This window comes from Chelonoidis abingdonii, chromosome 3 (genome assembly GCF_003597395.2).
Source record: "Chelonoidis abingdonii isolate Lonesome George chromosome 3, CheloAbing_2.0, whole genome shotgun sequence".
Classification (NCBI taxonomy): Eukaryota; Metazoa; Chordata; order Testudines; family Testudinidae; genus Chelonoidis; species Chelonoidis abingdonii.
In genome coordinates, this window is record NC_133771.1 from 211,601,658 (window position 1) to 211,615,282 (window position 13,625).

At 48.1% G+C, this 13,625-nt stretch overlaps 1 protein-coding gene across 1 annotated transcript; it reads right to left on the reverse strand.

The window, feature by feature from the left end:
* Positions 1-219: 219 nt before the first annotated feature.
* Positions 220-10,695, reverse strand: OVOL2 (ovo like zinc finger 2). Its single transcript, XM_032795911.2, has 3 exons — positions 10,574-10,695; positions 6,142-6,331; positions 220-1,702 (listed from the first exon to the last, which is right to left on the reverse strand). The coding sequence occupies exons 1-3, from the start codon at positions 10,604-10,606 to the stop codon at positions 1,392-1,394; spliced, it is 534 nt and encodes a 177-aa protein (XP_032651802.2). The 5' UTR covers positions 10,607-10,695; the 3' UTR covers positions 220-1,391.
* Between the last annotated feature and the right edge of the window lie 2,930 nt (positions 10,696-13,625).

Genomic DNA, 13,625 nt, shown 5'->3' on the forward strand with positions numbered 1-13,625 from the left:
ATTGCTCTTCAAAGGTTTCATTCAGCGGCTGCACACTTGTTTGGGCATCAGTGTCTGTAAGGCTCCCCAATGGCACTGCTGCTTGGCTCCATTGAGCACTGGGCCAGCACTGCCAAAGGAACCAGAGGGGGAGCAAAGGGGAAGCAGAGACATTGGGACTCCGGCCCTGGGGTCTTTCTCTCCCTGATCCTGCCACACAGCAGAGTGGTGGTCTCAATGGCAAACCAAGGCTCAGATTCCCCAGTAAGGATTGGTTGATTTGTGCCGCTCTGGCGATGCAATGTAGTTCTATAACTAGGTGAACTGGCTAGTGCCCTCTGGCGGCTTTGCATTGCTTTGGTATCCCAGCGAAATCCACCCTTGGAAGTTTAATTTTTTTTTAAATGACTGAAGGTTGGTGCTGTGTATCTTCAAGTCCTTAGAACGATCTGGTAGCATTCTCTTTGGGTTTCTTATTTAGTGTTCATCTATGAAAATGTTTTAGAACTAGGGAAATTCCCAGACAAAAAATATATATTAAGATGGAGTTAAGGTTGAAAAGATGCCTCAGTAATTAAACTGCCACAGGGATGTGATAGTAATCTCAGAACTAAGTATTAAAAAAACAGGCAATTCAGAGTTAAGGTTACACTCAAAAGAAATCCAAACATGCTAAGGTAAGAAATGCACAGTCAAGGCGCACAAAAAAACCTTAACTCTGCCCTGGAATCATGCCCCCGGCGGGGGAGACAGAAATAATATGAAAAAAAATCTAACATCTTTAAAATTCATTTTTTTCTAACCTGGGATTACAAATCCTAACAACCTTAATCATAATCACATGGTTTCTGCATGGTTTCACTACAGGGCAGAGTTAAGGTTGTATGGTTGAGTGTATTGACTGTTCATTTCTTACCTTATGATACATACTCTCATCCTTAACTTCATTTTACAGTAGATTCTCATCTGGGAATAATATTAAGGATACCTAGCTCTTATCTAGCACTTTTCACCCACAGATTTCAAAGCACCTTACAAAGCTGATTAGTGTTATTATTTCCATTATGCAGTTGAGAAAATTGAATCATGGAAGTGTTAAGTGACTTGCCCAAGGTTACACAGCAGGCCAGTGGCAGAGCTGGGAACTGACGTGGAATCTCCCGAGTATCAGTGCAGGGCTCTATCCACAGGCGATGCTGGCTCCAAAATTTTCCCTTTTATTCTCACGATTAAAAAAGCCTTGTATGTGCATTAAGCTGAGAACATTTCTCTCACATTGAGGTTGTAACATCCACAGCCTGTCATTATCAAAAGGACAAGATGCCTGCTATTACACGGATCCCTTTCAAAGCAGTTTGAAAAAACACCTGACATGTAAACTTCATTGCATGTGACTGCTGTAATCCACTGCGTTACTCGTCTTCCTCATCATCTTCAGGGTTCCGCTGCAGGACAGAGGTCAGTTTATTCTGTAAGACTGCTGCCAGCTTTTTAGAGGTTTTCTTGAGGAAAGCACTCCCAGGGTGAGCGTTATTGACATGCAGATACAAGTCCTCTTGCGTTGGGCCCGTGTAGCCACAATCTTCGCAGACGTAAAGTTTATCACGACGCTGTTTGTAAGCATACTGCTGCTGCACCCCATGGATCTTTTTAAGGTGGGACTCCAGAGAACATCGCTGGGTAAATGCCTTGTTGCAGATCTCACATTTGTAAGGACGAATTCCTGCAAGGCCAGACAACGTTATTTATTATTAATTATGATGAATCACATTTATTGCAACAACACTTTAGGACCAACCAAGAAAAACGCCCCATTGCGCTAGGCTACAAACACTGATTAGTAGACAGTCCCTGCCCCAAACCGCTTACAATCTAAATAAATATTTACACTTTCTTAGGATAAGATTTTCTGAAGTGGGTGCCTAAAAAGCAAGGTGCCTTAAATTCATATTAGGCATCTAACATCCTGTTTCGGGAAAGCACAAAAGCATTTCAGTAAGACGTAGGCACATGGTTAAGCTGAACAGGGAGGTCTTCTTGAATCAGTGTCCTAAATTAGACTGTGTTGCCAACTCTCATGATACTTACTTTGATGGGACCAGGGTTTCCCCTGTTTCCAGTTCTTGGGGATGCTGAGAAAAAGCTGAAAATGTTTTCCCCTAAAGACTCAAAACCCAGAGGGCAAATAAAAAACACTAATTTAAAAAAAAAACAACAAAAAAAAATTCTTGATTTTTAAGCCAATCTCATGATTTTCAGGACCCTAGCTCAAGAGTTTTGAGCTATTTTGGTCCATTTCCAACCTTAGATAAACTGGTGCAGTTTTGTGTTTAGACATTGTGATCCTTCTGATATTTATACTAGGGCTGTCGATTAATCACAGTTAAGTCACATGGTTAATTTCAAAATATTAATTGCGATTAATTGCAGTTTTAATTGCACTGTTAAATAATAGAATACCAATGGAAATTTAATAAATATTTTGGCTGTCTGTCTATATTTGCATATGTATTTTATTCTGTTTTGTAACTGAAATCAAAGCGTATATTATTTTTGCTCACAAATAATTGCACTGTAAACATGATAAACAAAAGAAATTGTATTTTTCAATTCGCCTCATACAAGTACTGTAGCGCAATCTCTTTGTCATGAAAGTGCAGATTTTTTTTACATGACTGCACTCAAAAACAGAACAATGTAAAACTTCAGAGCCTACAAGTCCACTCAGTCCTACTTCTTGTACAGAAAATCACTAAGAGAAACAAGTTTATTTACATTTACAAGAGATAATGCTGCCCGTTTCTTATTTATAATGTCACCAGAAAGTGAGAACAGGCGTTCACCTGGCACTTTTATAGCCGGCATTGCAAGGTATTTACATGCCAGATATGCTGAACATTCTTAGGCCCCTTCATGCTTTGGCCACCATTCCAGAGGAGATGCCTCCATGGTGATGATTCTCATTAAAAAAATAAGCATTAATTAAATTTCTGACTGAACACCTTGGGGGAGAATTGTATGTCCCCTGCTCTGTTCTACTCGCATTCTGCCTTATATTTCTTGTTATAGCAGTCTCAGATGATGACCCAGCACATGTTGTTCATTTTAAGAACACTTTCATTGCAAGTTTCACAAAACTCAAAGACGGTACCAATGTGAGATTTCTAAAGATAGCTACAGCGTTCAACCCAAGATTTAAGAATCTGAAGAGCTTTCTAAAATCTGAGAGAGACGAAGTGTGGAGCATGCTTTCAGAAGTCTTAGAAGAGCAACACTCCAATGCAGAAACTACAGAACCCAAACCACCAGAAAAGAAAATCAGCCTTTTGCTGGTGGTATCTGACTCAGATAATGAAAATGAGCATGTGCCAGTCCACACTGCTTTGGATTGTTATCGAGTAGAACCCATCATCAGCATGGATGCGTATCTTCTGGAATGGTGGTTGAAGCATAAAGGGACATGTGAATCTTTAGCGTATCAGGCACATAAATATCTTCCAACACGGCTACAACAGTGTCAGGAGAACGCCTGTTCTCATTTTCAGGTGACGTTGTAAACAAGAAGCGGGCAGCATTATCTCCTACAAATGTAAACAAACTTGTTTGTTTGAGCAACTGCCTGAACAAGAAGTAAGACTGAATGGACTTGCAGGCTCCAAAATTTTACCTTGTTTTATTTTTTGAATGCAAGTTTTTTTGGACTTAATTCTACATTTGTAAGTTTGACTGTCATGATAAAGAAATTGCAGTACAGTACTCGTATTAAGTGAACTGAAAAATACTATTTCTTTTGGTTTTTTACAGTGCAAATGCTTGTAATCAAAAATAAATATTAAGTGAGCACTGTACATTTTATATTCTGTGTTGTCACTGAAATCAGTATATTTGAAAATGTAAAAAACATCCAAAAATATTTAAATAAATGGTATTTTATTATTGTTTAACAGTGCAATTAATCGCGATTAATTTTTTTAATCGCTTGACAACCCTAATTTATACACCTGTGCAAAACAGTTTGTAAGCTCAGGGATTTATGCTGGAGGCAGGCAGAAACAAAAGAAAGAGGAGTAAAATTCCCCCATTCATATAAATGGATGATGACGATGTAATCGAATTGTGCTAACACCTCCATTGTTGACGACTCAACTACTGGATCATTTTAGCAGAAACATCCAGCTAATTCGAGGCTGGAGGAGGGAGATTCTCAATCACATATTTTTCTAGTACTGTTGAAATCTTTGTCCCAATCACACTATTAGTTAGGTCATGTCTACGCTACAAGTGCACCAGTACAGCTATGGTGCCACAGCTATGCCACTGTAGCACCATAGTGCAGATTCTTCCTACAGTAACACAAGGGTGTTTTCCATTGCAGTAGATAATCCATCTCCCCAAACGACGGTAGCTAGGTCAACAGATTCTTTCGTCAACCTAGCTGCCTTTACAGCTTGGGGGAGACCAGCACAGCTACAGCGCTCCAGGGTGGGAATTCTTCATAATTCCCATCAAATCCAGTTGGAATTCAGGGAGAACAGTCAAGTTTCAAATTGTATCTAGAACAAACAAAATGTACCTCTTTTACAAACAATACCTTTGATTAAACTGAAAGAATTTATGCTGGTTACTTTTTACAGTGAATTCAGCTCAGGCAATGGAAGATGACTAATCAGTTTCACTTTCACAGAATCGTAGATTATTAGGGTTGGAAGGGACCTCAGGAGATCATCTAGTCCAACCCCCTGCTCAAAGCAGGACCAATCCCCAAATCACCCCTTCAAGGATTGAACTCACAACCCTCAGTTTAGCAGGTCAATGCTCAAACCACTGAGCTATCCCTCTCATGCACTATCAGAGAGCTGCAAAGTTTTGGTTGCAAACACGGCAAGGAACAATTGTTTCACCAAAACATCACACTATGCTGTATATGGAAATGTGTCTGCTAGTCTTAGCTTTTTTTTTTTTTGTCCTTAATAAAAGTTTGTTTTTAAAAAATCTAAACTCTGGGCCAAATTGAACCTGATGGTGTGTCTCAAAATGTTGTTTCCTGCTGTTCGTCTCCAACAGCTTTCCATGCACAAATTGAAGATCCCACAATGCTTTTCAAATAGAAAGACGAATATCTTGGCCAACGTTTTCTCAGTACATTAGATGTCAGTGGCTGTGTGGGAGCGACTGCTAAGCCATAAATGCCGTGTTTACCTACACAGTTATTGCACCTGGATGTGCAGTGGGGTACCTGGCTAATGACACTCTTCTTGGGGATACCATAAACAAAAAGGTTAATCAAGGTTGCACCGCAGCATCCCTAAGGTCCTGGCTAGCACTGAAACTGAGAGAAATCAGGGAGCTTGCCCAGCAGTCACTGGGTGTCCAAATCCTGCAGCACAAGCTAAACACCTGCTGGTTTAATGACCCCTATTTTATAGGGTAGCCAGCTTGCCCAAGAATGTCTGCAGTGGTGAGGCTGGAGTCTAGGGGTCCCTCAGAAATTGCACTGGTGTAACTAGATTGATTTAGTGAAACCAGGGCAACCTTCTAGTGGATACTCTTAAAAGTCAATCAATCCATATTTATTTGGCTTAATTCAGTTATCTGCCACTCTTACAAGAGTGTCCACATAAAGGGTTATGCCAATTTAGGTTCCCTCTGTGTTCACACTCGCACTGGTTTACTTAAATTGGTGCAAACACTCTTATTCCAGTTTGACAGCAGCTTATTTTGGTTTAGCTTAGTCCTGTTCCTAACTGAGTGACGCTAACCTGGAACAACAATGTCCATGCAGCCCTTTGTACCTTAAATGTCTCCACACAGAGCCGCACAAGCCCTTCATTTAATGGATGCAATTTCTGTGAAGCCCAAGGCAGTGTGATTCTGCCACAGCTGGCTCTGTGGGGCATCTGTGCTCAGGGCTAGGAGAAGTCAGATTTGCTGTCTGGCTTCCCTTAAACCAGCCAATCTGGAGGGGAGGTGGAGTGGGATGTAACCAAACCAAACCGTACTTATCTGAGGTTGTACTGAATATAAAATCCTATTCCGTGGTTCACCCTTTGACTAGTCACCAAAACACTGCTTTCTGTTGCCTGTAGGGGGCAGAGCACTTTAGTTTTTAAAAAAGGAACACCAAGCGGTCGGGCTGCAGAACCTTCTCCCAGCTGCTCTCACCTGTATGGGTCCTTACGTGTCTCTTTAGGTCAAAGGTGTCATTGAATCCTTTGCCACAGAAGGTGCACAGGTGTCTCTTTACTTGGCTGTGACACTTCACGTGACGGTTGAGCATCCTCTGCAAACGAAAGCCTTTGCCGCACAGCTCACAATTGTGCAGCGCCGCATCGTCGCAGGTGCCCGTCGTGAACTAGCGGATGGAAATAAAACATGGTTTGAGCTGATTCTGGGTCAACAGGCAAGAACAAAGAACAGGGGGATTCTCTCTCTGCACAGTGAAAAAATCCTCAAGGTAACAACACAGGAGAAACCGAATAGTATCGCGAACGAGAAATCAGCTTTTATTGTCTGAGGTCTTAGCTTCCCACTTGCAGTGAGCTGCGTGAGGCTGACCTCTTTCACCCACATTCCTCACACCGACCTCCCTGCATTATCAGGGCTTTCATCTCCTAAATCGTTAGGCCCAGAGATCCATCGCATCAGATAGAAACATGCCATAATGTCCCTGCATTACATGTCCCCTCCCCGTGCCCCCATAATCAGCGTCACAACCTGGATCTGAAAATAGAGTGCCATTTCACAATACACTGAATTACCCGCCCACCTGTATCCAGAGCCTGACTTTCAAAGGCACAAAGGACAGCCAGGGGCCCAGCTTCCATTGATGGTGCGCCTAATTCTGCCCTTTAGACTATATTTTCTAACACATATTGTGCCTGAGGGTTTGTTTTTTAGCCCTATTTAAAAAAAAATGCAAAAAACGCTAAAGTCCCACTAAAGGAGCTGTAGTGATTTGAGTCTGTGGGTTATTACAGGCAGTAAAAAACACTTGCATCTTAATAACATAGATTTGAGTGGAGCTTATTCCATATGGACTTGGGCAAGATCTTCAGCTGGTGTCAATCGACTTCTCTTCATTTAAGTCAGTGGAGCTACTCCAGTTTACAGCAGCTCAGGATTTGACTTATATAAGAAGTGGAGAGTTCTGCAGAAACGGCCTCAAACATTGTGTGAGCCTCTGGATATATTGCATAAAATGAGCTGAAAAGATAAGCTCATGTGCGGGGGGGTGTCAGAGTTAAGAGTGCTAAGTGAATTTCTAACTCTTGTTCAAACTTATATGAGACAGGACTGACTGAATGGAAGAGAACAGGATTTCTATAGCATGTGAAACAATCTTATTTGGGATTTCTTGAATTTGTAGTGTATGTCAGTTAGTGAGGCATGGATACCAGCTTCCTTACTGCCATGTTAATGTGGGTTGTTTATGCTGGAAGAGAAGCAGCTAGCACGACATTGGGTTGGACGTTGAGAAATGAGGATTACTCCATCCACCATCACAAGGAATTGTTCAGGCACTATGCAACCTCAGGCACGGACCACAGACTCCACACAGATCTGAGGAGTTCCGCAGCTTATGGGGCAAAGTCCATAGCCCAATTCAATGGACAAGGAGCAATCTCAGAGTCCCTGTGGGTTTTTTCACAGGACAAAAGGGAACTGTCCTTTGATTCATAAACCGGGATAATAGAAACATGCAGTCCTGAGAAAAAATGAAAACATTCCGAAGATTTATGCCCTAATCCAGCCAAGCACTTCAGCACATGCTTTACTCTAAGCCTGTGAGTAACCCATTGGCTTCAATGGGACTCCTCATACTTAGGTATTTTGCTGGATCAGGTCTGTCTCCATGAGAGAGTTCTGCCTGTCTAACTAAGGCCTCGTTGTCACAGGAAAGTTTTACCAGTTAGAGAGGTAGAACCCCCTAGATCAGTGGTTTTCAACCAGGGGAACGCATACCTCTGGGGGGTACGCAGAGGTTCTCCAGGGGGTCCATCCACTCATTTAGATATGGGCCCAGTTTTACAACAGGCTGCATAAAAAGCACTAGCAAAGTCAGTACAAACCAAACTTTCATTCTATAAACTACACATTGAAATGTAAGTACAATATTAAACATTTATCATGATACGGTAGAAAGGAGAAAGAAAGCAGGTTTTCGGTAATACTGTGCCTCTGTATTTTTATGTCTGATTTTGTAAACAAGTAGTTTTTAAGTGAGGTGAAATCTGGGGGTACACAAGACAAATCAGACTCCTGAAAGGGGTACGGTAGCCTGGAAAGGTTGAGAGCCACTGCCCTAGACAGACACAGGTAGCCACTCTGCTACGAGTTATTTTCAGTTTAGCTTAAATCCCTTCCAAGCAACATACTAAAACAAACACAAAAAAGCCACCCTTATACTGGAATAAGAGCATCTACACAGAGGATTATGAGGGTATTTGACTTAACACCTTAGTTTACACCGAAAAAGCTTCCCCGTATAGACAAGGCTTAAATTGGTTTAGAATCACACCTTTTATGAAATCAATGCAGCTTTCTCGTGTAAACAAGATTTCAATGTATCGCTAAGGCCTTCCTTTTGCTGTGTTTAATGGAACAGATGATTTGTTTACCAAAAAGTTTCTAGAGGTTTTGGTTGTGAAGATAATCCTTACAAAGTAAGCCAGCATGCCATTGTGTTGACTCTGCAGAGACTGAAACAATAGAGTCTTCCCCAGTTGATCTCACTTGCCTGTTAATTAACTTGAAAGTGTTATTATGAGTTAATGTTTTCATTCTTGAGTCTAATACAAGAAAGGTTGAGCTAATGTGATTATCTGAAGTGGCTGGACCTGATGTTGGCGATTCAGCTATTTGGAAGAACGTTCTTTATGGGGGAGGCTCAATGTTTTGATTATGCTAATAGTTAAACATTAATTTGATAGCCCCAATCTGCCACTAAGGATATATCTACACTGCAGTAAAAGACCAGCTGGTCTGGGTCAGCTGACTCAGGCTCCTGGGGCTTAGGAGGCAGGGTTATAAAACTGCAGTGTAGACACTGAGGATGGGGCTGGAACTAAGACCTCATGTGGGACGAGCATCCCAGAGCCCAGGCTCCAGCCCCAGTGTATATTGGACTTGTCTAGCCCCGTAAGCCCAAGTCAGCTGACTCGTGCCAGCCCCTCGGTGCCCCAGGTCTCCTATCACAATGTAGACATATCCTAAAACACAGGGGGAAAGGTGAGTTTAGCAGTCAGAGCGAAAAAGGAGTTGAGCAGACTCCTGAGAATCTGCAGTGCATTTAGTGGTGTTTTTAGAAAGCTTGGGCGTGTCCTGCAGAAACTCAGTTAATAAAATGATACGTATTTCTGCGTGATCATCTCTGGCTCTAACAATATCGGGGATTAAAATATAAGGGTCATCAGTAAACTAGTGAGCAAAATAAATCCTTGTAGAAATTCCACAGTTTGAGTAAAAAATAACCCCAAATTCTTTTCTTCCTGGCCACATGTGGCCCAGATCCTGCAATCAGCTCGGTACAAACACGAGGTTTTACCTATACAGAGATCACGGCAGAATCAGGGCCCACAGCAGCACAAAGCTATTCTGTACTGAACCATATACAAATAAATAGTAACAATGAAGAGGCAGAGAATCAGGTTTTCCTGAAGCCCTGGTTATTTTGCCTGATCCTCCTCCTCCTCCTCAGCAGCAAAGCAATGCTAGCAGAAACTGGCTCCTGGAAAAGAACATAAGCCAGCTGCAAAATTTTGAATGAAGCCACCGTAGTGAGGCTGACGTCATTTTCTCTGATCGGGCTACTTTTTCTTTTACACTCAATCAACTGCCCTTTTTCTATCTTGCCATTTCTGCTGAAATCTCCATTACAATCAGCTGGTTTTTGACTCCACTCAGTCAGGCTCCAAATATGAGCATGTGTGTACATGCAAGAAACACACACAGAGAGTGAATTTTTCCAAGTACACCTCTACCCCGATATAACGCTGTCCTCGGGAGCCAAAAACTCTTACCACATTATAGGTGAAACCGCGTTATATCAAACTTGCTTTGATCCGCCAGAGCGCACAGCCCCCGCCCCCCGACCCTCACCCCAGAACATTGCTTTACCGCGTTATATCCAAATTCGTGTTATATCGGGTCGCGTTATATCGGGGTAGAGGTGTAGTTAGTTAACAGACAATTCATGAATTTCAACATGAAGTTGGAGTGTCTAAATCCCCTAATCTGCCTTGCAAAGCTCATCCATGGTTTTTGAGGGCGGGTATTTCCATAGCTTTGTATTTATTTAACGGAAAGGACATTTTTAGAGTAGGCCCTTGGGTATAGTTTTGGGAGGGGGAAGAGGAGCTTTGCCCCCTCCCAACTGCATTGCTCCCCCACACGCAGTCCCATTGGCCTAGAAGTCAAACTATGCCTATGAGTAGACTCCATGTGTAGCCCAGATCCTCCAAGGTATGTAGGCGTCTAACTCGAATAGGAGTCAAGTGCCTAAATACCTTGGGTGGTCTGGGCCTGTGTTCCCCGGCTGACAGTCACTGGGCTGGTTGTGCGCTGAGTGGGCAGATTATGGGAGGCTGGGCTGTACCTTGATTTTCGATCTGACCACTGGGCGCTTCATGGCCAAGTCCAGAAGGGTCCCCTCTGTGCTCCCGATCTCGGCTGCTGGCTGTGGAGTCGGGGGATCACTCCGCTCGGCCTCCCTCGTGCTGGCGGTGCTACTGCCATTGCTCTCCAAGCTGCAGCTGTCTTCAATGCGGCAGTTCAGCAGCACGCAGCTTATCCCTCCTGGGGTGAGGCAGAGAAGGGGGGTTACTGGGACAGGGAGAGACGCTTGCTGCAGGGGAAAGGGGGTGCCCAGATTCAGAGCTCCTGCAAGAGGAGCAACAGTGGCCAGTGAAGGGGCAGCCACAGCAGAGAGCAGCGGCAGTGCTGCCGGGGACAGGCTGGGCTCTGGCCCTTCCCAGAAGAGGGTTGGGGGAGCAGAGTGGGAGGGTGCCACCCAGGGACAGGCTGGCAGAGGGCAGGATGTCATGGGACAGGAAGGCAGGGCACTGTCCAGAGGTGGGTGGGCAGGATGGCAAGAGGCAGGAAGGGGGCAGGCAGAGTGCAGGTGCCAGGGGGTGCCAGGCTGGTGGGCAGGACGCTGCCCAGGGCGAGCAGGCAGGTCGCGGGAGGCATGCCAGGCTGGCAGGCAGGGCGCAGGTGGCAGAGGGTGCCAAGCTGGTGGGCAGGATGCTGCCTGGGGTGAGCAGGCTGGTAGGAGGAGGCATGCTAGGCTGGGCACAGGTTGGGGGGAGGGGTTCCAGGCTGGTGGGCAGGCAGGGTACTATCCAGGGGCAAGCTGGCAGGGACAGGTGGTGGGGTGCAAGGTTGGCAGGGCACAGGTGGCTCCAGGCTGGCAGGCAGAGCGCAGATGGCAGGGAGTGCCAGCCAGGCAGGGGGTGGTACCAGACAGGCAGGGTGCTATGCAGGGGCAGGTGAGGCAGGAGGTGGTGGGGTGCCAGGCAGGCAGGGCGCAGGCAATGAGGGGTGCCGAGCAGGAAGACAGGGTGCTATGCAGGGGCAGGTAGGGATGCGGGTGGCAGGGGTGCCAGGCAGGCAGGGCATAGGTGGCAGGAGGGTGCCAAGCAGGCAGGGCACAGGTGGTATGGGAGGTGCAAGGCAGGCAGGGTATTATGCAGAGGCAAGCAGGGTGTAGGTGGTGGGGGGTGCCAGGCAGGCAGGGAGCAGGCAGCGGGCAGGTGAGGGGGGTGCCAGACAGGGTGCAGGTGGTGAGGTGGGGAGTGCCAGGTAGGCAGAGGGTAGGTGGTGGTGGGTGTCAGGCAGGCAGGCGCAGATGGCAGGGGTGCCAGGCAGGCAGGGTGCAGGTGGTGGGATGGTGCCAGGCAGGGCACAGGCGGTGAGGGGTGCCAGGCAGGCAGGGTGCAGGTGGTGGTGGGGTGCCAGGCAGGGCACAGGTGGTGGGGGTTGAGGTGCCAGGCAGGAAGGGTGCAGGTCGTGGTGGGTGTCAGGCAGGCAGGGGGCAGGTGGTGGGAGTGGGAGGTGCCAGGCAGGCAGGGGTCAGGTGATGGGAGGTGCCAGTCAGGGCACAGTTGGTGGGGGAAGCCAGGTGGAGGCAGGCACGAGGTGGTGCCAGGTAAGGCACAGGTGGTGTGGGGTGCCAGGCAGGCAGAGGGCAGGTGGTGCTAGGCAGGGCACAGGTGGTGGGGGTGCCAGGCATGGGGCAGGCAAGGGGTGGTGCCAGGCAGGGCACAGGTGGTGGGGGTGCCAGGCAGTGAGGGGTTCCAGGCAGGCAGAGGGCAGGTGATGCCAGGCAGGTGGCAGGCAGGGGTGCCAGACAGGGAGTGGTGCCAGGCAGGGCACAGGTGGTGGGGGGTGCCAGGCAGGCAGAAGGCAGGTGGTGCCAGGCAGGGCACAGGTAGTGGTGGGTGCCAGGTGGTGGTGGGTGCCAGACAAGCAGAGGGCAGGTAGTGCCAGACAAGGCACAGGTGATGGGGGTGCCAGGCATGGGGCAGTGCCAGGCAGGGCACAGGTGGTGGGGCGTGCCAGGTGGTGAGGGTGCCAGGCAGGCAGAGGGCAGGTAGTGCCAGACAGGGCACAGGTGATGGGGGTGCCAGGCATGGGGCAGCGCCAGGCAGCGCACAGGTGGTGGGGGGTGCCAGGTGGTGAGGGTGCCAGACAGCCAGATGGCAGGTGGTGCCAGGCAGGGCACATGTGATGGGGGTGCCAGCCATGAGGCAGTGCCAGGCAGGGCACAGTTGGGGGGGGTGCCAGGTGGTGAGGGTGCCAGGCAGGCAGAGGGTGGTGGTGCCAGGCAGGGCACAGGTGGTGGGGGGTTTGAGGTGGTGGGGGGTGCCAGGCAGGCAGAGGGCAGGTGGTGCCAGGCAGGGCACAGGTGGTGGGGGTGCCAGGCACAGAGGATGCCAGGTAGGCAGTGGGCAAGCAGGGAGTGATGCCAGGCAGGGCACAGGTGGGGGGGAGCCAGGCATGGGGCAGGCAGTGGGTGGTGCCAGGCAGGGCACAGGCGGTGAGGGTGCCAGGCAGGCAGAGGGCAGGAGGTGCCAGGCAGGGCACAGGTGGCGGCGGGGGGGCAGCGCTGTTTGAGCAGCGGGCGGGCGGGGCGGGGCGCCCCTGCGAACAGGGCAATCGGAAACTCAAACACTTAATGGTCCCAAAGTTCAAACAGCCCAGCCGGGACCGGCCGGGGCTTCCTCCTTCCCGTTATACCCGCGCAGGGGAGGCGGCAGCAGCCTGGGGCCCCACCCCGTGCGCTCAGCAGCCTCGGGCTGTTACCGGGCGCTGCCCCGGGCACCAGGGCTCGATCCCCAGGGTGTCAATGGAAAGTCCCCCCCCACTTGGCTTCGGGGGGCTCTTGGATCAGGCCGAGAGGCCAGCGGGACTGGGAGTCACTGGGGGGAGGGCAGGGGGTCTGGATCAAGCACCGTTTGGGGAACGTCCCCGGACATCAGCTAGGATCAGGGGGGACACACATCCTCCCACACCCCGATCCTCCCACATCCAGCCCCACACTCTCATATATACCCCCATACACCCAGGCCCACAGCCCCCCACCCACATACACGTCCCCCACCCCCACATACAGCCAGTCCCCCACCCACATACACACCCCACACCCC